Genomic DNA, 26,713 nt, shown 5'->3' on the forward strand with positions numbered 1-26,713 from the left:
CTAAGCAACCCCATATTAGTATACTTAGTTCTACCAAAGCGTTATAACTTGGACAGAACATTCAACGGGACGGCTTAGAAGGTAGGTACCGTGAGCGAATACTTCGCGGCGGAGTTAAGCAGATTGGAGGGGCTATACCCTGTCACAGCGAATTGTGTTCGACCTGATTTGGACTACGGAACGAGGTAAGTGCCATCTCGTGACCGAATAAGTCGCAACACACAAGTTAGGGCAGCGGATAGTTACCTTAACCTAAAAATCAATCGGTAGGGTCACGGTAAATATTAGTTACCACGAAATTCGATAGTAAAGACCATATCGTCATAGTCCAAATTCGATGTCTCGAGGTGGTATATGATGGATCCATTGTAGGCGTACTTGGCTGCCGCGGACTGAGCTTAAACCTCAGCAGCCCAGATTTTAATAGACTATTCATCGTCGTAGGACAGCTCCAGGAAACTGTGGCTGACCTCACAGACGCTGTCCAATGAATAAATAGAAGATGGATGATCCATTAACAACAATGAAGAACACGCGAATGTATGAGATAATAGGAAAGATACATGTTCAAAGTTTAAAGGAGATGAGTTGGAGAAAATGTTAGAAACCCCTCAATTTAATAAGCAGCTGTTCAAAGTTCTGACCTCTGTCGGGGGGAAGGACATAAAAACAATGACGTACAACTGCCTACGAAGGTTGATGTCGTACCAGGTCGCAGTGGAATATTCCTACAGTGGTATTACTGTAAGGAACAAAGAGAAGACAAAGAAAATGCTCCAGGAAACTGTGACTGACCTCACAGACGCTGTCCAAATAATACATAGAAAATAGATGACCGTTCCATTAACAACAATGAAGAACACGAGAATGGAAAGTATGAGATAATAGGAAATATACCTGTTCAAAGTCTGAAGTAGATAGAAGAGTTGGAGGAAATGTTAGAACCCCCTCAATTTAATAAGCAGCTGTTCAAAGTTCTGACCTCGGTCGGGGGGAAGGACATAAAACAATGACGTACAACTGCCTACGAAGGTTGATGTCGTACCAAGTTGCAGTAGAATATTCCTACAGTGGTATTACTGCAAGGAACAAAGAGAAAACAAAGAAAATAGCATTTTCAAAAACAAATGCCTGCGAAATTGCACACCAAGCTGTGGCGTTTTCGTTGTAGCATATGACGTGACGTTCGTTCCTCATTGGGTTTTTTACCGATTTGGTGCCATTTTCGTCTTAATACAATTTAAGAGCCTTATTATGCGTGGCCATGTGCAAGCCTGAGATTTTCTAGGAAGGGCTTAACATGGAATCAGTGGGGGAAATAATTGCCCACCGCCTTCAATTCTTAAATCCAAAGTTATTTTAGACAGAAAAATATAAGGTCCAATTTTCCTTTCAAACAGGCCAGTTTATTTATTTATTTATTTATTACATACGGAACCACCATTATTACAATGATATGCATTGGCAGATTGTACTGTTTTGCATGACAATATATAGCAATATCATAATGATTGGAAAAAAATAGCATTATACAATAATAACAAGAATAACAACAACAAACATAACGAGAATCAACAAGAACAAGAACAATGAGGTGAAAGTTTAACTAGGTACTTATGCAGATGCAAGAATTGACTTTGGCAACAGATTAATTTAACATGGTAATATGCAATAACAATAATAGAGTGGCAAAATATAAATAACAGCATATAAATAACAGCTTATAAATAACATGAAGACAAGGAAGCTACAAATACACATAACAATAATAAATAGGGAACATAAGCGTGTAAAAACATGATAGTGAAATTTGAAAAAAAGCTACGATCACTGATGACATAGGCAATTGCAGTGGTGAAGGATAATAAGCATATTCCACTCAAAAACATCTTGTGTGGCCCTTTATAGGCACCACCTAACTCTCCACTGACACTACACCAGTTAAACATCCTCTAAATGAAGATGGGGAGCCGTGGAAGAAGTCTACCCTGGAAGCCACCTCGCTGCCACTCCTGAGAAGCCTGGAAATGCCACTGTTGAGGGCATAGCTTGTAGGTCTGTAGCATCTTTGGAATGTTGAACATGAGCGCGTCCCACGGGGTACAGTGAAGTCTATGTCCTCAAGAAGGCTGGGGCAGTCAATATAACCATTTACAAGCTTGAAGAGAAAATTGAAGTCACTGACCTTTTTAACAGACTGACAAACTGTACCAGTTATTGGGGTGTCAGGCCACTCGGGTCAGTTAACTTTTGGGTAGTTGCGAGAGAGTGATTGACCTCCAATTTCCAACCTAAATATTGTTTTGGTTATCAGTGGCAATCGCAAAAGAGGAACTGTAAGGATCAGCTGTTCATAAAACTACATTTTTTTTAATTCTTAAAATTGGTGGTAATTTAGGCCTAATTTATTCCTTCGTATACTGATTGAAATATTTATATACAAAATTATCCATAACACTGATTTGTATGATATTGGACTCGTTTTCTTCAATTCTTTACTGCAAACGTCACTTACCAAATACCAATAATGTGACGATATAATATTTCGTCTAAAACAAATACCGATCTATTTTTGGTTCAAAGTACCAGTACCAGAACAATTTTAATAAATTAACATGGACTTTTTGGGTTGCCATGCTGGTGACGAAATAACAACGCAATATAAATTGAAAATAAAAACAAATGGAAGAAATTACAATCACCTGTTTTATTTACAGCGTGGGTGAATATAGAAAAGTCTGTAAATTACATATTTTTGGTCGAGATTTTGACCACTGGACAACCTATAGTTTATTTAAAACCTTAACATAAAAAGTTATAAATATATTACATAAATTTATTACCTCAGTCTATGTTGGGTATTTTATTGCCGAGAGATTTATAGTTTGTATTTTACTTTTAAGTCTAATTAATTTAAAGGATTAGCTTTTAAACCCTCTCCATAAATGAAACAAGCAAATCAAGTTTACTGTGAATTAACAAATAGTGAAACAATATAATTGGTAAGTTTTTTAAAATGTTAACAAGTTCCACATTTCACATTCAAACATTCAAAACTACTTGAACTCAATAGTATGCGACCGTTAATGCCAAGTGTTCTACGAAATACACCCCCAACGGACGACACTCATTCTTTCCCTGTTCTGCAAATTCATTGAATTGAATACTGAACCTCTCAGAAATTCGAGATAGGTTTGTCAATGTTAGACCTTCCACGAAACATAGGTCCACTGAACCATACCCCAATCCGTTATGCACACATATTTTAAACAAATTTTACAACAAGTTTGTCTTTAGATCCGTTACATCTTTTAATATTACCAGGAAATACAACCCCTAAACAGATGGTCTCCCCACTCTCTAACCCAGTTGGAGAGGACTTAAATTGACAGTGGCAATATTTTTAATTCATTTCACAAACCAACATCAGTGAAGATGCACCTGTCTTAGCTGTGATTTTGCATTCGGAGTGTTGTGTCAGTTCGATCGTGTTAGTTTCCATCTGTTAATATCACGTTTTACCTTACACCAATGTAGTTTAGTGGAACAAGTACAGGAAACCCCTGCGTCTTATAAAACGGATACAGACACCGCATTAAACAGATCAACAAGGAAGGCGTCAAATTTTGGACCTGTGTAGTGAGCAAGTGTAATGGAAGATTGACTAGCATGGGAGATGATGTTCTAGGAGAGTCTTCGCACTCTTGTCCACCACCAGACCCCGCCTTGAATGAAGTGAGGACTTACGTCATCAAAGCGAGAAAACGAGCCAGAGAAGAGGACACGCCTACTTCAACTATATATACGGAGGAGATTGGAGAGCTTTTTCACAGAGGACTTGACTTCACCAAGTGGAACCAAGATCACCCGATAAAATCAAGAGGAATCTTCGAATGATTCGTCATAACGTCATGGGACTTCAAAAGGAGCCGGCCACGCGAGAAGAAATTGTCTTGGATCCGGCATTGACAAGTATGAAGGACGGGACGGATTTTCTTCTGCACGACGACGGACCAGGTGTGTCGGAGAGAGTGATTGTGTTTAGTAGTGCAAGAGGGAAACAAGCTATGGAGACAAATGATAAATTCTTTATGGATGGAACCATTAAAATGTCAAGTAAACAGTTTTTGCAAGTCTACGTTATTTCAGCTGACATCAGCTGTACGCGGGAGGAACACTGTGTAATACCAGTTACATATGCTCTCCTGCCAAACAAGAAAAGGGATACGTACGGAAAACTATTTTCTGTTTTGAAAAGAAACATACCACTGTGGAACCCAGTAAACGTTACTGTCTATTTTGAGTCCGCTACAATCCAGGCGCTCACGGAAATATTTCCATTGATTGACATCAGCGGATGCCACTACCATATGGAGCGGATACCCAGTGCCTATGGAGAAAAGTACAGGAAATAGGGCTAGTTAGAGATTATATGAGTGACAGTGAGACATGAGACGACAGTGTGCAAACTCATATTCGAATGTGCGCGGCACTGGCTCACCTTCCGCCACACCTCGTCGACGAAGCCTGGCTAATTATCCAATCAGAATCGCCGGAAGGACCAAAGATGACGGAGTTCAACGACTATTTTGTTGAACAATGGTTGGAAAACGGTGCTGTACCAAGAAGCATGTGGTACAGCTACAACAAACTCCACCGGAAAAATAACAGTATGGAAGGATTGAACAGAAGACTTTCAACACTTGTGGGAAGACATCATCCTCACTTACACCTGTTCGTCAAGGCGTTGAAAGTTGACGTTGACTCCCACAGCCATATCTACGACAGGAACACACTTAACATGGGAGAAGTGAGAAGAAAGAAGAAATATGTAAAAATCGACGAAAGAGCTGAAACAACCATAAAATACTTAGAAGATACGGGGGATTTAAAAATGTGCCTAAAATTACTGAACTTCATCCAGAAATTAAACTAGACTCGCGTCGAATTAAGCAAATACAATGGACAACACGTATGATCATTCTTGGATTTCTCAAATGAATATGTGTAAATATGTAAATAAATATGGCATCCAAAAAGTAAAAAAAAATATCATATGGGGAATGATAAGAGACCACCTCCACGCGGTATTTCCTGGAAACGACATGCATGAGTTTGCTAAGAGTCTCTTTTTACATTGTTTATACCATAAATTATTATAATAATAAAACTAATCTACGACTTTATAACAAATAATATCTACTTCAAAATCAGGTAATCCTAAAAGCTCTAAATTTTATGTATTTGCTCGTCGCCGTATGACTTATAACAAAAAACCATCAACGTTACAGCTTCTTTGGCATAGTTATATTTATTTTACAATTTACTGTTTGTGAATATGACCGTTGACAGTTTTGTATGTGTAGTTTTGTATGCAAGAATTACGAGACATCCGTTAATATTAAATTAATAATTAATCCGTTAATTATTCGTTAAGGTGATTATTAAATAACTACAAACTGACAAATCAGTTGTAGTCTCCAGGTATTCTGTATTCTATTTACTATGTGATTTACTGTCTATCAGTGATATAATCAGTAGATAGATATCGTGGGAACGAGATAGTGACAGGATTATGCCGGTTTGCTTCATCCTAAAAATTACAAAAAAAATTAACTAATTCTCACTATTATAACGTACTGTGTGCTTAAACATTTAAATAACATTTAAAACTATTAATTTGTTGTTTAGGAGTTCCTTCCTAATGCACAGTATCATCGCATTTTAGGCTACTTAAAATACTTCTTAATTATATGTTTTTTCTACAAAATATTCCGTATGTGTACGCTATTATTGCATAGTCACATTTAAAGATGATCAATTTTTTTACCTAATAGAACCATAACATTCTAACCAAGCGTGATAAATTGCAGGTTAGGAACACAGTTACTGGGGTGAATCTCTTTGATTTTCACAATCTTTAAGTTACATTTTTACATGACATAATTGTAACATATTTCCTAATAGATTCCTTCAATTTTCTGTTAATTATGAGCAATAAATACAGTACCATTAAAAATAATTATTGAATAGTGTGAAAGACAACACAAGTCATTGAATGACATTCGAGACAACAAAGAAAAGTTAATAAAAATACAAAATAAATATCAAAATGCCTTGTAATTGTAACAAACGTACGTAATTATATTTCAAAAAATACATCGGGCCATTTTCACCAATTTAGTGAATATAAGAAAAAAAGAGTTTAAGAGGGTTCCCTACCCCCGCCGAAAAACGTCAGAAAACCGCTTCGCGCGGTATCATATAGCGATTCTAGTTTTAACATTTAAATTGTGAACCAAACACCATTTTGTACATAAAGAGTGGTTCTACTAAGTTTGCTTTTTAAAAAACGTCTATGCTTACGTAATCAAGGGCAACGACTTGTCAAAGTTAGTGAACTTTACAGTTAAAGTTCAATAACTTTGACAAGTCGTTGCCCTTGATTGCGTAAGCATAGACATTTTTTAAAAAGCAAACTTAGTAGAACCACTCTTTATGTACAAAATGGTGTTTGGTTCACAATTTAAATGTTAAAACTAGAATCGCTATATGATACCGCGGGAAGCGGTTTTCTGACGTTTTTCGGTGGGGGTAGGGAACCCTCTTAATGCCGTGGCGGATCCAGCCAAGGATCCCTTGGCCAGAAAATCTTCAACCATCGGATAATATCATTTAACATATTTCGCTTTATTTTTACAAAGCCTTGTAAACAGATTTGAACTCCTTAAAAGAAATCACTTAATTTTCTTTGAAAATATATTTCAAAGGATTCAATTTTGACCATGCAGTCCTGTAATTTTCCCAGAGTAGGCCGCATAAAATATTGTCTTCTTAAGCGTTTCCGAAAAAAAATACAGCTGATCAGAAATTCAGAGATAAAATGTCCATCAGACATAAAAGTAACCAAATACACCATAATCCGCCGCAATGTGCAAACAAAAATAAAATTTATTTCATAACGTTTATCGTAAGCCAACACAATTACAAAAATATTTTAATTTTAAACTAATTATAACAATATATCTTAACAATGTGTCATTACATTATATTCAGTAATATTATTGCATATAATGTGTTTATATTCTATTTAACATATATTTAGCTTACCCAAAATGGGTAAATAAGAAGCTAACAAACCTAGGCGATAGGCCTGGATCAATCAGTACTTGACTGACTTTAACTATTTTTAGGTTTACTGTTTGGAAATATTCAAATTATGATTTTGAAGTCAATCCCGTTACTGTAGCTCTCTGTGAACTGAAACAAGAGAACGATTCGTTCTAAAAGAGTCGTTTCAGAGCCTAGTTCAGCTAATCTCTCCCTCCCCCCGGTCGAACACCTATTTTGCCCTAACTTTCCTTGTCCCCATCTTTCCTAAACTCAAACGTATGAGACGTTTACGATTCCTCAGCGATCGTGGAAGATTTCTATGATTTCATTGTGGCCGCGAGCACTCTCATGATTTTTTCGTGACGGAGGACGAATTTGTTAATATTGTATTTCGTTTTGTATTCACGATTTCACCACGATTGCGAGATACGGCTTTATGTCCAAAATTTCTGCGCGATCACGGGAGCCGAAAATTATGATCTTGCAATCGCGGGAGATGTTTATATATTCGTCATGATCGTAGGAGAAGCACAAGATTTTGTCATGTTAGAGGACAATTTTGTTTTCTGTTAAGTTTTTTTCCAAGATTGAAGGAGTCTATTAAACCGATTACAGTAAATCAAAGACATCAATTTACTTTTTTATTTAGTGCAATGTAATAACTTTATTTGTCATACAACTTCTTTTCGATTACAATTTAATGTTATGTAGTAGTTTTGAATTTGAAAAATGCGAATTAAAAATTAATTAATAAAATAAAGGCTAGAAGGACCGATTGAGAAATAAATACAAGATAGACTACAAAACTAACACAAATTTTAAACTTTAGTTAAAGGACACAGAGGATTTACAAATGTATGTTGGGCCTAATCTGTATTTTGCTTGTTGCAGCTACTTTCCCATCCAGGTCTTCACCACTTCCTCAGTTGCTACTGGGTTTATTTTTTTCACAGCGCTGGTACCGAGGAGTGATTATAAAGAAAACATCTGACACCAATTTTCATGTTTACATAACATAAGGGACATAGTGAAGGTGTTTGAGGCATTTACGTCCATGCTTAGGAATTAGAGAAAAGGTTCTGGGAAGTTGATGATGGATCATCTAAGACTTTTCTCAGATCTATCAAAGTCCCGGCAGACATGAAGACGTGGCCAAGCAGTGCGGTGAATTATCTGGGTCGTCAGATGAAAGAGTCGGACGGGCTTTACATGGAATCAATGGGGAAAATAGTGGTTGTTGTACTTACTATCCGTCTTTGGAGAAAGAAAGTCATCATTCCAGGACCTCTTGAACCCCAGATGGATATTTGGTGTGATCTAAACAACGAACTCATCAATGTAGGCTTCGCCACCGGGTCCAAGCGACCAACGAATTAACGCTCTTCCATTTGAAGATCTAATCTGTACAGATCTTCCTACATACGTCGATAACAACTTTCTACTTTCAGAACAGCAACCCAGATTGTAATACACTATGCATCGTCTTAGTATAGCTCCAGGAAACTGTGGCTGACCTCACGGACGCCGTCCAAAGATTAAATAGAAAATAGATGACCGTTCCATTAACAACAATGAAAAACACGAGAATAAAAGGATGAGATAATAGGAAAGATACCTGTTCAAAGTTAAAAGGAGATAGAAGAGTTGGAGAAAATGATAGAAACCCCTCAATTTAATAAGCAGCTGTTCAAAATTCTGACCTCGGTCGGGGAGAAGGACATAAAACAATGACGTACAACTGCCTACGAAGGTTTATGTCGTACCAGGTTGCAGTAGAATATTCCTACAATGGTATTACTGCAAGCAACAAAGAGAAGACTAGGAAAATAGCATTTTCCTACAGTCACCCGACAAAGTTGGCTTCCTTGTACTGTTTATAGTACAGAAAGCTGCTAATTGCTGCATATTTATACTTTGCCGTACGGTTTATACTTTGCCGTACGGTTTATACTTTGCCGCACATCAGGATTCCAACGAAACAACACAAAACAGCGTGGTTCTATTATGCACGTAATCCGTGTACGCTTGGAAATAGGCTGGCAACACTTAAGAGGCGGTCGGACAGAGATTCTCGGCTGCCGACACTGGCCGTCACTTTAACATGGAGCGCATATAATAATTTTTCGTTTTCTGGTCTATCCGTATTCCAAAAATTATTTCCCACACTCAAAACATTGTAAATGTATGTAGGATTAAGACTGTACAATATAAAAATCATAATGTTTAATTATAAGCCGGATATAAAATAAATCATTTCTTACATTTCCCATAAGGAATTGCAATACTTTCTGCTAAAATATAAAATGACTGGCACTATAAACCATTCTGGTTCAAACGCCATATTGAAGAGCATATATTCATTAGTGTATTGAGTGTGACAGATATTTATTTTTCGATGGTTGACTATTATAACTACGATTTAACCTGTCATTTCGTGTTTATAGTTTCGGTATTTCTGAACTTACTGGACTTTTCTTTTAAACGTTTTTAAAACATTCCTACGATCTTAATAAACAAGAAAATACCTTTAAAGCATTTTTTTAGGCATGGAAACCACTTCAAATTACAAAAACATACGGAACTATATTCTCAAAACGCGGAGCACATTTCTTGCCGAGGAAAAATAGCGAAGTGATACGGACCGCGGGTACTACTTTCTCTAGATCACCATTTGTGTTGCCAGCTGAACCTAAAAACGTGTTGTATAGTGTTTGAAAGACTAATTATTTATATGCTTTAAAGTGACTGTAGGAAAAATATAATGTGTAACACGAGTGAAAAAGGCCTTTGCTTCACTCGAGATCATTCCGCACTCGCCTGCGGCTCGTGCGTAAACATTGCTCTCGTGTGCAGCAAAGTGCCACTTTCAACACTAGTTACACAAATAACTATTTCAAAAACAAATGCCTGGGAAATTGCACACCAAGCTGTGGCGTTTTCGTTGTAGTGTATGACGCGACGTTCGTTCCTCATTGGGTTTTTATTCGATTTAGAACCATTTTCGTCTTAATCTAATTTAAGAGCCTTATTATGCGTGGCCATGTGCAAGCCTGAGATTTTCGAGGAAGGGCTTAACATGGAATCAGTGGGGAAAATAATTGTCCACCGCCTTCAATTCTTAAATCCAAAATGTAACATAAACACATATTTAACAACAATATGATCCAATATGACATTAATTTATCTTTTTCTGTGTCTAAAGTTATTTTAGACAGAAAAATATAAGGTCCAATTTTCCTTTCAAACAGGCCAGTTTATTTATTTATTTATTTATTACATACGGAATCACCATTATTACAATGATTTGCATTGGCAGATTGCACTGTTTTGCATGACAATATATAGCAATATCATAATGATTGAAAAAAAATAGCATTATACAATAATAACAAGAATAACAACAACAAACATAACGAGAATCAACAAGAACAAGAACAATGAGGTGAAAGTTTAACTCGGTACCTATGCAGATGCAAGAATTGACTTTGGCAACAGATTAATTTAACACGTTAATATGCAATAACAATAATAGAGTGGCAAATAAATAACAGCTTATAAATAACATGAAGACAAGTAAGCTACAAAGACACATAACAATAATAAATAGGGAATATAAGCGTGTAAAAACATGATAGTGAAATTTGAAAAAAAGCTACGATCACTGATGAGATAGGCAATTGCAGTGGTGAAGGATAATAAGCATATTCCACTCAAAAACATCTTGTGTGGCCCTTTAAAGGCACCACCTAACTCTCCACTGACACTTAACCAGTTAAACATCTTCTAAATGAAAATGGGGAGCCGTGGAAGAAGTCTACCCTGGAAGCCACCTCGCTGCCACTCCTGAGAAGCCTGGAAATGCCACTGTTGAGGGCATAGCTTGTAGGTCTGTAGCATCTTTGGAATGTTGAACATGAGCGCGTCCCACGGGGTACAGTGAAGTCTATGTCCTCAAGAAGGCTGGGGCAGTCAATATAACCATTTACAAGCTTGAAGAGAAAATGGAGGTCACTGACCTTTTTAACAGACTGACAAACTGTACCAGTTATTGGGGTGTCAGGTCACTCGGGTCAGTTAACTTTTGGGTAGTTGCGAGAGAGTGATTGACCTCCAATTTCCAACCTAAATATTGTTTTGGTTATACGTGGCAATCGCAAAAGAGGAACTCTAAGGATCAGCTGTTGATAAAACTATATTTTTTTTTAATTCTTAAAATTGGTGGTAATTTAGGCCTAATTTATTCCTTCGTATACTGATTGAAATATTTATATACAAAATTATCCATAACACTGATTTGTATGATATTGGACTCGTTTTCTTCAATTCTTTACTGCAAACGTCACTTACCAAATACCAATAATGTGACGATATAATATTTCGTCTATAATATTACGATATAATATTTCGTCTAAAACAAATACCGATCTATTTTTGGTTCAAAGTACCAGTACCAGAACAATTTTAATAAATTAACATGGACTTTTTGGGTTGCCATGCTGGTGACGAAATAACAACGCAATATAAATTGAAAAAAAAAAAACAAATGGAAGAAATTACAATCACCTGTTTTATTTACAGCGTGGGTGAATATAGAAAAGTCTGTAAATTACATATTTTTGGTCGAGATTTTGAACACTGGACAACCTATAGTTTATTTAAAACCTTAACATAAAAAGTTATAAATTTATTACATAAATTTATTACCGCAGTCTATGTTGGGTAATTTATTGCCGAGCGATTTATAGTTTGTATTTTACTTTTAAGTCTAATTAATTTAAAGGATTAGCTTTTAAACCCTCTCCATAAATGAAACAAGCAAATCAAGTTTACTGTGAATTAACAAATAGTGAAACAATATAATTGGTAAGTTTTTTAAAATGTTAACCAGTTCCACATTTCACATTTAAACATTCAAAACTACTTGAACTCAATAGTATGCGACCGATAATGCCAAGTGTTCTACGAAATACACCCCCCCCTCCAACGGAAAACACTCACTCTTTCCCTGTTCTGCAAATTCATTTAATTGAATACTGAACCTCTCAGAAATTCGAGATAGGTTTGTTAATGTTAGACCTTCCACGAAACATAGGTCCACTGAACCATACCCCAATCCGTTATGCACACATATTTTAAACAAATTTTACAAGTTTGTCTTTAGATCCGTTACATCTTTTAATATTACCAGGAAATACAACCCCTAAACAGATGGTCTCCCCACTCTCTAACCCAGTTGGAGAGGACTTAAATTGACAGTGGCAATATTTTTAATTAATTTCACAAACCGACATCAGTGAAGTTGCACCTGTCTTAGCTGTGATTTTGCATTCAGAGTGTTGTGTCAGTTCGATCGTGTTAGTTTCCATCTGTTAATATCACATTTTACCTTACACCAATGTAGTTTAGTGGAACAAGTACAGGAAACCCCTGCGTCTTATAAAACGGATACAGACACCGCATTAAACAGATCAACAAGGAAGGCGTCAAATTTTGGACCTGTGTAGTGAGCAAGTGTAATGGAAGATTGACTAGCATGGGAGATGATGTTCTAGGAGAGTCTTCGCACTCTTGTCCACCACCAGACCCCGCCTTGAATGAAGTGAGGACTTACGTCATCAAAGCGAGAAAACGAGCCAGAGAAGAGGACACGCCTACTTCAACTATATATACGGAGGAGATTGGAGAGCTTTTTCACAGAGGACTTGACTTCACCAAGTGGAACCAAGATCACCCGATAAAATCAAGAGGAATCTTCGAATGATTCGTCATAACGTCATGGGACTTCAAAAGGAGCCGGCCACGCGAGAAGAAATTGTCTTGGATCCGGCATTGACAAGTATGAAGGACGGGACGGATTTTCTTCTGCACGAGACAAATGAAAAATTCTTTATGGATGGCACCTTTAAAATGTCAAGTAAACAGTTTTTGCAAGTCTACGTTCTTTCAGCTGACATCGGCTGTACGCGGGAGGAACACTGTGTAATACCAGTTGCATATGCTCTTCTGCCAAACAAGAAAAGGGATACGTACGGAAAACTATTTTCTGTTTTGAAAAGAAACATACCACTGTGGAACCCAGTAAACGTTACTGTATATTTTGAGTCCGCTACAATCCAGGCGCTCACGGAAATATTTCCATTGATTGACATCAGCGGATGCCACTACCATTTTACCCAGTGTCTATGGAGAAAAGTGCAGGAAATAGGGCTAGTGAGAGATTATATGAGTGAAGAAGACGACAGTGTGCAAACTCATATTTGAATGTGCGCGGCTAAGAGTCTCTTTTTACATTGTTTATACCATAAATTATTATAATAATAAAACTAAATCTACAACTTTATAACAAATAATATCTACTAATCAGGTAATCCTAAAAGCTCTCACTTTTATGTATTTGCTCGTCGCCGTAAAACAACACCATCAACGTTGCAGCTTCTTTGGCATAGTTATATTTATTTTACAATTTACTGTTTGTGAATATGACCGTTGACAGTTTTGTATGTGTAGTTTTGTATGCAAGAATTACGAGACATCCGTTAATATATTAAGGTGATTATTAAAATAACTACAAACTGACAAATCAGTTGTAGTCTCCAGGTATTCTGTATGCCATTTACTATTTTAGTTACTGTCTATCAGTGATATAGTCAGTAGATAGATTTCTTAGGAACGAGATAGTGACAGGATTATGCCGGTTTGCTTCATCCTCAAAATTGCAAAAAAAATCTAACTAATTCTCACTATTATAACGCACTGTGTGCTTTAACATTTAAATAACATTTAAAACGATTAATTTGTTGTTTAAGAGTTCCTTCCTAATGCACAGGATCATCGCATTTTAGGCTACTTAAAATACTTCTTAATTATATGTTTTTTCTACAAAATATTCCATATGTGTGCGCTATTATTACATAGTAACATTAAAAAATGATCAGTTTTTTCACAATCTCTTTGATTTTCACAATCATTAAGTTACATTTTCACATGACATAATTGTAACATATTTCCTAATAGATTCCTCCAATTATCTGTTAATTATGAGCAATAAATACCAATAAAAATAATTATTGAATAGAGTGAAAAATGACTTAAGACAACAAACAAAGAAAAGTAACAAAGGGTAATTTAGCTATAATTGTAAACAAGCGACGTTTTGCAGACGAGGTATATAAAAATTGTAGGTTTATATATCAAGTTTTTTTAAAGTGTTACCAACTAAAAAATTAATCATAACTTTTATAAAATTACAAAATAAATATAAAATGCCTTGTAAAAAATTGTAACGAACGTACATAATTATATTTCAAAACATACATCGGGCCATTTTCCCCAATTTAGTGAATATAAAAAAAGAGTTTAATGCCGTGGCGGAACCAGCCAAGGATCCCTTGGCCAGAAAATCTTTAACTATCGGGTAATATTATATAACATATTTCGCTTTATTTTTAAAAAAGCTTGTAAACAGATTTGAACCCCTTTAAAAATCACTAAATTTTCGTTGAAAATATATGTCAAAGTATTCAATCTTGACCATGCAGTCCTGTAATTTTCCCAGAGTAGGCCGCATAAAATATTGTCTTCTTAAGCGTTTCCGAAAAAAATACAGCGGATAAAAAATTCAGAGATAAAATGTCCATCAGTAATAAAAGTAACCAAATACACCATAATCCGCCGCAATGTGCAAACAAAAATACAATTTATTTCATAACGTTTATCGTAGGCCAACACAATTACAAAAATATTTTAATTTTAAACTAATTATAACAATATATCTTAACAATGTGTCATAACATTATATTCAGTAATATAATTGCATAAAATGCGTTTATATTTTATGTAATATATATTTAACTTACCCAAAATGGGTAAAAAAGAAACTAGCAAACCTAGGCGATTAGGCCTGGATCAATCAGTGCTTGACTGACTTTAACTATTTTTAGGTTTACTGTTTGGAAATATTCAAATTATGATTTTGAAGTCAATCCCGTTACTGTAGCTCTCTGTGAACTGAAACAGGAGAACGATTCGTTGTAAAAGAGTCGTTTCAGAGCCTAGTTCAGCTAATCTCTCCCTCCCCCCGGTCGAACACCTATTTTGCCCTAACTTTCTTGTCCCCATCTTTCCTAAACTCAAACGTATGAGACGTTTACGATTCCTCAGCGATCGTGGAAGATTTCTATGATTTCATTGTGGCCGCGAGCACTCTCATGATTTTTTCGTGACGGAGGACGAATTTGTTAATATTGTATTTCGTTTTGTGTTCACGATTGCACCACGATTGCGAGATAATGCTTTAAGTCCACAATTTCGTCGCGATCACGGGAGCCAAAAATTGTGATATTGCAATCGCGGTAGATGTTCATATATTTGTCATGATCGTAGGATACGAAGAAGATGTAATTGTTATCACGAAAGTGGTTTAATTTTTCAGCATAATCTAAGGAGAAGCACAAGATTTTGTCATGTTAGAGGACAATTTTGTTTTCTGTTAAGTTTTTTGCCATGATTGAAGTAGTCTATTAAACCGATTACAGTAAATCAAAGACATCAATTAACTTTTTTATCTAGTGCAATGTAATAACTTTATTTGTCATACAACTTCTTTTCGATTACAATTTAATGTTATGTAGTAGTTTTGAATTTGAAAAATGCGAATTAAAAATTAATTAATAAAATAAAGACTAGAAGGACCGAATGAGAATTAAATACAAGATAGACTACAAAACTAACACAAATTTTAAACTATAGTTAAAGGACACAGAGGATTTACAAATGTATGTTGGGCCTAATCTGTATTTTGCTTGTTGCAGCTACTTTCCCATCCAGGTCTTCACCACTTCCTCAGTTGCTACTGGGTTTATTTTTTTCACAGCGCTGGTACCGAGGAGTGATTATAAAGAAAACATCTGACACCAATTTTCATGTTTACATAACATAAGGGACATAGTGGGGGTGTTTAGCGCATTTAAGTCCATGCTTAGGAATTAGAGAAAAGGTTCTGGGAAGTTGATGATGGATCATCTAAGACTGTTTATTACACTACTGTTAATACACTATGCATCGTCTTAGTACAGCTCCAGGAAACTGTGGCTGACCTCACGGACGCCGTCCAAAGATTAAATAGAAAACAGATGACCGTTCCATTAACAACAATGAAAAACACGAGAATGGAAAGTATGAGATAATAGGAAAGATACCTGTTCAAAGATTAAAGGAGATAGAAGAGTTGGAGAAAATGTTAGAAACCCCTCAATTTAATAAGCAGCTGTTCAAAGTTCTGACCTCGGTCGGGGGGAAGGACATAAAACAATGACGTACAACTGCCTACGAAGGTTGATGTCGTACCAGGTTGCAGTGGAATATTCCTACAATGGTATTACTGCAAGCAATAAAGAGAAGACTAGGAAAATAGCATTTTCAAAAACAAATGCCTGGGAAATTGCACACCAAGCTGTGGCGTTTTCGTTGTAGTGTATGACGCGACGTTCGTTCCTCATTGGTTTTTTTTACCGATTTGGTGCCATTTTCGTCTTAATACAATTTAAGAGCCTTATAATGGGCGGCCATGTGCAAGCCTGAGATTTCCGATCAAGTCGGACGGGCTTTACATGTAATCAATGGGGGAAATAGTGGTTGATGCACTTGCTATCCGTTTTTGGAGAAAGACAGTCTTCATTTCAGGACCTCATGAACCTCAGATGGATATTTGGCGTGACCTAAACAAAAAAAGGTGATAAACAACGAACTCGTCAATCTAGGCTTCGCCGAAATGAATTAATGGTAAAAAGTGGTGTTGATGAGAGTGATTTTAGGGTGAATACCAGGAATACTGGGAATACTACGGTGTATGATTTCAAAGCAAATAAATTTGTGAGGCCAACATCCAATTATGAGATTAATATAAGGCTAAACTATGGGCGAAGGGAGGTGTACGTTCTTCCCTCTTCGGGGCCCATTGCAAAGCCCCTAACGAAATGGACCTGCTCTCCCATTTGAAGATCTGATCTGTACAGTTTTTGTAAGGATTATTTTTCCCTAACAGTTTATTTTTTTACAAGAAGAAATATTTATTTTGTAAAGAAGTTACTGATTATTTTGTGAAAGAATAAAAGTTTTATTTTGTTTCTTGTCTTGTCTTTGTTTGCTTGGTTGCAGGTGCTTACTCACTTATTGCTTGCCGCACACCCTTTAAATGCTTAGTCATGGGTAAATTCACTGCTCGTAACTATGAAGCACCTCCATCGTATCTGCTTAAATTGTTAAAGAATGAGATTATGCATGGGGGTGTAATATCAGCTTATTTGTGCCTGTTAGAGAGAATGAGTTCGTTGTCCTCGAAACTGCCAAAACTATTTGCAATGGATATGTATCCATTTACAAGGTATCCATTGAGTCGGTTCTTTTACGCTGCATGGAATAGGAGGGGGTATCAGGGGATAAGGAGACAAGTGCTTAGGGAAAACTTGTTAGACAAAAAATCTCATCTTGGTCCCCATTGACGTTCCTGATTGGTATCTGGTGACCATATTACCAGCACGTCAGCAAGATTTAGCCTACGACTCAATACCAAACCGGGACCACAGGGAGGTTCTAAATTCCCTGAGCCGGCTTATACAGGGTGTTTCAGAATTAGTGTCGGATATTTTAGGGTATTATTCCTGGGTAGGAAACATATCCAAATATCATATTTAAACAGTCCGGAAGTCTTTATTTACTCAAACAGCCACCATTTTGTTTTTTTCCTTTAATATTTTTTTTAAAGAGAATGGTAAAACATACGGACTTGAAACTTTGCACAAACATTTCTGACTACTAGGCAAAGCTAAAAAAATTATGAACATTTTCCAAAAACATAAAACAAAATTGCGGCCATTTAAAGTTTTGTTTCTTGAACGTATATTAACTGAGATATGGCAGTTTTAGTGATCCGTGACCACTTGAGGTGAGTTGTAGAGCATGCGGAGCCATGCATTGTTGTGGCAGACTTTATCCGCATGGCGCCGCATGCTCTACAACTAACCTCCAGTGGTCACCTATCACTAAAACTGCCATATCTCAGTTAATATACGTTCAAGAAACAAAACTTTAAATGGCCGCCATTTTGTTTTATGTTATTGGAAAATGTTCATAATTTTTTTGTAGCTTTGCCTAGTAGTCAGAAATGTTTGTGCAAAGTTTCAAGTCCGTATGTTTTACCATTCTCTTTAAAAAAATATTAAAGGAAAAAAACAAAATGGCGGCTGTTTGAGTAAATAAAGACTTCCGGACTGTTTAAATATGATATTTGGATATGTTTATTACCCAGGAATAATACCCTAAAATCCCCTGAAGGTCTCTTGGAGAAAAGGCGTCGAAGCTGGAGGACCATCGATTCCCAACCTGTCACTGGATAATAATACAGATATCGAAAGCAATTGCTCTTCAATTGATGTGATTCCAGAGCCGACCCCGGACGGCCGTCAATCGTCCCGATGGATGTGGAAGAAGGGGAGATCAGCGAGGAGCCTTAGAGGGTCGAAATGAAAAGTTCACCGCAGAGCTCGAAAAGAAAACCCGTTGACCACAATCCCTTCGACCTCAGCGCTGAAGAACGTGCTTCGTTGGCAAGATTTCGTGATAACGGACTGAATCAAGGATGTAACACTAGGGCTCACAGGCGGCCGAGGAATAGACGGAATGGTGGGCACCGTCGTGGCGGGCAGCGTCGGTTCATGAGGATATACATTCCACAACTAGGTCAATTCAAGAGAATCAATGTGCGGCATCTGGGACTAACGCCTCACCCCAGGGCGAGGAGAGAATGAGGCGGAGACCTCAGGAAGTAAGATGATTCTCTTTTCTTTTTGATTGTTTTCTTTTCTATTGTGAATTTAGTGGAGTGTGTAAGGGTTATTTTCCCCTTACAGTTATTCTGTTTGTAAGATGAAATATTTATTTTGTAAAGAAGTTACTGATTATTTTGTGGAAGAATAATCGTTTTATTTTATTTCTTGTCTTTAATTATTCCTAAGGCCATAAACCCAATTGTTTAGTTAGAAATAGGATTATTATTTATTAAAATTATTCTGGTATTATTGGCATATAACAATAGAAGTTTATTTGAATAGTTTGAATGACAATAGTGTCGGGATTAGAGAGAGAGAGAGAGAGAGAGAGAGAGAAATATAGAGTTAGAAGTAAACATTGAGGTAGCGGCCGAGCTTATCAGCTGTTAGGGCAATGGTCGTGCGGCAACACAACTGGGCTGCCCAGTCTACCTCCCCTACCTCACCCCTACACCCCCTGCCACTGGAAGGTCCTTATAAGGAGTTGCATTTGGGGAACTAGTCAGTTGGAGTTGATGTTGCAGACGTCGGACAGCTCACAAGGTAAGTACCGTCGTGGTCGAATATACCGCGACTATAACAATAAGCGTGGCGTAAGAAGTCGTGCTTATAGTAAGTCAGTCTTAGGCCCGAGGTGGATAGTGTCAGTAAGTAGAAGCTCGGGGTTGTTAGGCATACTAAGCAACCCCATATTAGTATAGTTAGTTCTACCAAAGCGTTATAACTTGGACAGAACATTCGACGGGACGGCTTAGAAGGTAGGTACCGCGAGGGAATACCTCGCGGCGGAGTTAAGCAGATTGGAGGAGCTATACCCTGTCACAGCGAATTGTGTTCGACCTGATTTGGACTACGGAACGAGGTAAGTGCCATCTCGTGACCGAATAAGTCACAACACACAAGTTAGGGCAGTGGATAGTTACCTTAACCTAAAAATCAGTTGGTAGGGTCACGGTAAATATTAGTAACCACGAAATTCGATAGTAAAGACCATATGGTCATAGTCCAAATTCGATGTCTCGAGGTGGTATATGATGGATCCATTTTAGGCGTACTTGGCTGCCGCGGACTGAGCTTAAACCTCTAAATACAGTCCACTCTTGGTAATTCAAACACTTGATAATTCAAAACTTTCGATAATTCAAAATGAAGGCTCAGTCCCTAGAGAATCTCTCAATATTTCAAATTTTTACCATGCATTTTGATACACTCGGTAAATAGAGGGCAGGTCAATTTGCAACACGCAGTAATTCGAAGTTTTGTCGGAAAAACACTCTATAATTCGAAGTAACTCAGTAATTCGAAGTTTCGTCGGTTAACACTCTACAATTCGAAGTTTCGTCGAAAAAACACTCTGTAAATCAAAGTCACGCAGTAATTCGAAGTTTAGTCGGCAAAACACTCTATAGTTCGAAGTGATCTCTTCCTGTTATAACAGGAAACTATGCAGTACCGGTACAGTACATCCTGTTCCCATGGTAGGCTAGTGTTGGACGTTTTGATGTTTGTTTAGTTAGAGCAGTAGTCTGAGTTAGTTCGCTGACTTGTTTTTCTAAGTTGGCAATCCGATCACTAGATTGCGCGACATCTCCTTGAGCACAAACGTAGTTGTCGACAGCTGATAGTTCAGCTATTTGGCGAAATATATAGCGCTAAATAACAGATTTCTTTGCAATTACAGTAACTGAAAAATAAGCCGGTGATTGTTTAAAAGTGTACTAAAATACTGTATGATGTTTTATTGTAACGTGCTGTACCTTTGTATGTATTAAACAAATGAACTCTCTGTAATTTGAATGGTTTATTTTTCTCCCGATGAATCGAACTCTTGATAATTCAAAACTCTTGATAATTCAAATTTATATGCTTGGCCCACCAATTTCGAATTATCAAGAGTCTACTGTATATATAAAAACCGAGATTTAGGCTAACTTTAGACCCCTTGATAGTTAGACACCCATACCCTGAACTATCTGTGGAAATTTGTAGAAATCAAAATGTATCGTTAAGGGTAAAAATCTCTCACATTCTTCCTACATACGTCGATAACAACTTAAACATCTACTTTCAGGACAGCTACCCAGATTTTAATAGACTATTCATCGTCGTAGGACAGCTCCAGGAAACTGTGGCTGACCTCACAGACGCTGTACAAAGAATAACTAGAAGATGGATGACCGTTCCATTAACAACAATGAAGAAAACGCGAATGTATGAGATAATAGGAAAGATACCTGTTCAAAGATTAAAGGAGATAGAAGAGTTAGAGAAAATGTTAGAAACCCCTCAATTTAATAAGCAGCTGTTCAAAGTTCTGACCTCGGTCGGGGGAAGGACATAAAACAATGACGTACAACTGCCTACGAAGGTTGATGTCGTACCAGGTTGCAGTGAAATATTCCTACAATGGTATTACTGCAAGCAATAAAGAGAAGACTAGGAAAATAGCATTTTCAAAAACAAATGCCTGGGAAATTGCACACCAATCTGTGGTGGTTTCGTTGTAGCGTATGACGCGACGTTCGTTCCTCATTCGGGGTTTTTTTTCCCGATTTGGTGCCATTTTCGTCTTAATACGATTTAAGAGCCTTTTTATGCGCGGCCATGTGCAAGCCTGAGATTTTCGATCAAGTCAGACGGGCTTTACATGGAATCAATGGGGGAAATAATGGTTGATGCACTTGCTATCCGTATTTGGAGAAAGACCTAAACAACGAACTCGTCAATCTAGGTTTCACCTAAATGAATTAACGCTCCAAGGTGGCGTTGATGAGAGTGCCACTAAATAACCTTACTAGACAAGGAAGCGGGCCAAAAAACTGGCTCGTGATGACAATAGTTATTTAGTAGGCATCTCCAAAGATTACTGTTGTAATCGAAGGCCCGATTGTAACTTGGTTAGTGTCTGCAATCCTACTTGTTGTATTCATTCCAAACAGTTAACATCTAACCCACCATCAATTTCTTCAAATGACCATAGTAGGCATCTCCAAAGATTACTGTTGTAATCGAAGGCCCGATTGTAACTTGGTTAGTGTCTGCAATCCTACTTGTTGTATTCATTCCAAACAGTTAACATCTAACCCACCATCAATTTCTTCAAATGACCATAGGCCTAAAAATATTTTTCATTTCACCTCAGATTTCACAAATTCAAGCCCTCTATTACTTCAAGTTCTAGATAATTTCCAAATCGATGATGAAACGTCTGACGTTGATTTAACATATAATCCATCTTCAATTGACCGATCATCTACAAACGATTCTCTATCTAGCCCAATCTTGGAGAATTCAAGCCTTCAGACCGTTGAATTTCCGGAAAATTTCAGAATTGTAATGAAATTTATGACATTGATTCAAGTGATAGTGAAGAAGTGGATGAGTTTGATCAGGACGATTTCTTTAATAGACTTCGAAAATGGAGTATAGACCTTCAAATCACCGGTGTTGCTCATTGTGCATTATTATTAACATTAAAAGTTCATAAATGTTTTACATCATTGCCAAGTAATGGACGGACACTAAAACGAACCCCCCCCCCCCTTGCTATCAACGCTCAGCTTCTGAATACTGGTTACTATTGTCATTTTGGTATTGAGTCCTTTTTTCAAACAAATTCGGTCCACAATTGTTGAACAAGTTACCTAAATTGAGTTACTACTTGGTATCGATGGGATTCCCCTTTTTAGAAGTAGTCCAGGAGAACTATGGCCTATTATTGTATCAGTAATAAATAATCCTTCGCTATCTGGGATTGTACTTCAAATTGGAGTATATTATAGGTCCATCCAAGAGTATATTATAGAGTATATCATAGAGTATATTATAGGTTTCCATCATTTGCATCTCAGTACCTACAGCCCTTTGTAGATTAAATGAAAACCTTATCAACAACTTAAGGGTATCCAACTTAAGGGCAAAAAACAACCAATGTGATTATGAAAGGGCTAACTTGTGATATTGCCCCCGCAAAATCTTATGTTCTGGGGGTTAAATGTCGGTCATACGGGATATTTCTCTTGCGCCAGATGCAAGCAAGATGGGTCTACTATAAAAATATAATGACCTTTCCTTTGAATGATTGTGACCCTCGATCATACGAGGGCTTCGTTAATATAAGCGATGAAGAGTACCTCTTATTGACAATTGTGTAATTTTTTACACGTTCTACAATTGTATTTATTAGATTGTTGTTTAATTTTGTATCGCTCTATGGAAACAGTTTTTTTTTATGTTTCTACACTACGGGGGGGAACGTTTTGTTGAGTTGGCAGCACTGGAGCTTTTTTCAGTGGTCAAGCTCACTTACAAATTTCGTGCATCCCATTATTGACGCTTTTTGGAGGTTATGGTGTATACAACATATAAAAGACCATAAAAACAGGTGAGTCTAGCCATATAAAAATTGTATTTAGTCCTTATAGTATTTGTAGATCACACCTAGCACATAATTTTGGTCTAATATATTCTAATTTACATAATTTAAAATAAGATTGGTTTGTGTTTTTTTTTTACTCATTGGGCAGCAATGGATATTCTGACTGACAGAAGGTTAGTGTAGTTTATTACACTATGGGCAACTACAGAACATATGTAAAAGGTGTGTTGAAATGCAAACTTATACCATCTTATCTTTTCTAGATGGATCGGCCAAGAAGACTTGTGCGGAACGCACCAGGAAGATTGAAGGGAGCCTTCCTTCTTCCAGAAGACAACGATGAGAGTGCCATAGATGACAGCGACGCTGATCCCGACTATGAGCCCATAGAACATGCAAATACAGATCGTCTACAGCGAATAGTTGATGGTCTAAGTAGTAGGCGTTTCATAGATGATGATGATGACGACAATCCGGACGATCATGCCCAATTTGATACAGGCATGCCCACGACATCTGGCGCTACATGTAATACTACTGGACTCCAGCGTATCACCAGTATGCCTGGAGCTACTGAGCATGACTATTGCCAGAGAAACACTTCAGGTATAGTTACTAAGTACATAATAGGCCTATTCACTTTTATTATGTTCCCATGAATGAATTTCAGGTGCTGGTGTGAATCCGAATCGGGAAAATGGAACAAATACAAATGAAGTTCCACAAACAAACAAAGGAGGTGCAAGAGGTTCGAAGGGAAAACGAAGAAAAAGGATCTTCCAAAATGGATTGAAGTTGACGCAGGCTCAAGTAAAAAACCACCGGTAATATAGGATGACGTCGAACCTGGACTAGGGGAAATTCAAACCCCTGTAGATTATTTTGGATATTTTTTTGACACAGACGTTTTGGACAGTATGGTAAATCAGTCCAATCTTTACAGTGTCCAAAAGACCCAAACAAGCCACTAAACATGTCAAGGAATGAACTAGAGCAGTTTTAGCGAATTTCCCTATAGGGAAGTAGCTTTTACCGTAGGTGGCACGGTAAGACCTAGACCCGGGACCGATTTACTTTTTCATTTTGATGTCCCCAGAGGCCAAAAACACCATTCGTTCAAATTTTTATATATGTATATATATATATATATATATATATATAGACTTATATATATATATACGTCCGTGAACGCGATAACTTGAGTAATTTTTGTCCGATTTTGATGAAATTTGGTTTAAAGGTGTAAAGCGGGATAAACTTGAATGAGTTCGCAAACCAGCACGATCGGACCATGGGAACGGGGCTTTACGGGGGGTTTTATGGGGTAAAAATTGGTTTTTCTCACTTTTGACCCTCAAAACACAAAATTTCCCGATTTCTCTTTAGACCTTTTTAAAGAGCTTAAAAAAACAAATAATTTAGTATATAAAAGTATTTTTATTCGATTATTAGTAACGGAGAAAATTAAAAAAATTTTAAATTTAAAATTCCCATGTTATTCTTATGGAGAATATTGTCAAATGTTGTAGTTTGCTTGTTTATGGATATATTTTGATCAAACTTGGCAAATTTATTTATTTTGTACTAAGCTATCAATATTTTACTCAAAAACACACTTTACTAGTTTCCTTGTAGCAGCAAACCTAGGTACTCGTTAAACCTAATGTTATTAAAATATATTTAACTGAAAATCAATTCAGACAAATGGAAATTCGCTTAGTCGGCAGGTTTGCTGCGGCGGGGGTATTTGGGATTTGCGTTGGAATGTCTATATCGCTTACCATGATCAAGAATGTTTTGGGCTAAACATACGAAAGTGGAAAAAGTCAGCTCAGTAACGTCACGCAACAGATGGGAAGAAATAAAAAGAAACATTCATTGTAACGACAACACTAACATTCTACCAGTTGGACATCCAAAGAGAGACAAATTATTCAAAGTAAGACCACTTATCGATCATTTTCAAGCAAAGTTTCAAGCCTTACCAAAGCCACAGATGCTATGTGTGGATGAACAGATTGTGTCATTCAAAGGAAAATCGGGACTGAAACAATACAACCATAAGAAGCCTTATAAGTGGGGTTATACTTTGTGATACCACAGGTTTGGTTCATGATTTCGAAGTATAAACTGGACACATTGAACCTGTCACCAAATTGGAAAATTGGTCTATAAATTTGAAAATAACATGTAAAATGCCCTTACTACAAGTTATCTTAAAGAGTAGCTCAAGAATAAGCTTGTAAAGAAATTTGGCGCTGTTCCGTTCAGTAGTTAGGGTATTACGATTGTTAACTTTAAAGTACTTTTTAAAACGTTTTGACCCACCCTGTAAATACGGTTAAAGATAATTAAATTTTTTTTTTTTGCTCCAAAATGATCGGGATGATTAGACCTTTAAATTGATGTATCACAAAAACCATGTTTACATTTGAAAATTTCTCAAAATACACCCCTTTATACCCCCCAAATTGGGCCCTATTGGGGCATTTTCAAATTGAAAATAATTTTTTTGGATTTGGCGTGTCCAAGTTAGGGGGAAATGAGAACAAACAAGTGTTAAAAGCCTTACCTTTGCACACAACAGAATAGGAAAGTTTTCAAATGAACGTATATGAATTTTAACGGATGGTTTCATGTTTCATTAAAACTTTCAGTTTGCAATAGTCAATTATATACAAATTTTCTTTTTGCAAATAATATTTGCAGTGACCTTACTGCAAGTTCAGCATGCGTCAACGACAAGTTTGCGTCAATGTTACAAAAATGCTTTGCTATCTGGAATACCTCTAACGCTATTAAAAAATAAAATGGAATATTTATTGGCTAGTAAACAAAGATAGTAAATTAGCCTACGAAGATTATTTACCTTACCCAAGTCAAGATGCTGATACTATAATAGGGCCAATGTTAATAATATGGATACGTAAATTATATTTGTGCAAAATCTCAGGTATTTAGTCCATTGGTTTTAGGATGATAGAGATGTGGACATCTCTTTGTTTTATAGTGTAAATCACTAGCAAAAAGATCAATAAACTTATGGTACCAACAGTCAATAGTTCAGGCTTACCAATCATGACACTGATGATGAGGTTGACAGCACTGAATAGGCCGAGTTCTCGTTTGAGGGTGAGTTGTTCTGGAGCCGTGTTTGTAGCCGTGTCGTCCAGCAGCGACATGGCCACGGTGTCAGGCTCCTTCGACCTGCAAGCACCTCCTCAAATGTCATCTCACTTATATACAAGGTTATGGACAAAAGATAAATTGGCTTAAATTCAGAGAAATATAATTCAAGAAATATATTTGCTATTTTTACTATAACGGAGTTTGATGGCCCTCAACCAGAACCTACTAAAGAAAAAGGTGGGCAGACCTTTCATGAATACTTCTGGCA

General features: G+C 36.8%; 1 protein-coding gene across 2 annotated transcripts in view; it reads right to left on the minus strand.

Annotated features, from left to right (window-relative positions):
• The window catches only part of LOC128983916 (b(0,+)-type amino acid transporter 1-like), a 57,108-nt gene that overhangs the window by 26,503 nt on the left and 3,892 nt on the right, over nucleotides 1–26,713 (minus strand). Inside the window, exon 2 of one of the 2 annotated variants that reach the window (XM_054403179.1) lies at nucleotides 26,390–26,533. In XM_054403179.1, coding sequence (XP_054259154.1) covers nucleotides 26,390–26,533 — 144 coding nt within the window. The remainder of the gene's footprint in view (nucleotides 1–26,389; nucleotides 26,534–26,713) is intronic. The other variant, XM_054403180.1, reaches the window with a different exon arrangement.

This window comes from Macrosteles quadrilineatus, unplaced genomic scaffold (genome assembly GCF_028750875.1).
Source record: "Macrosteles quadrilineatus isolate MER2022 unplaced genomic scaffold, UCM_ALF_1.0 Scaffold_2__2_contigs__length_208266976, whole genome shotgun sequence".
Classification (NCBI taxonomy): Eukaryota; Metazoa; Arthropoda; class Insecta; order Hemiptera; family Cicadellidae; genus Macrosteles; species Macrosteles quadrilineatus.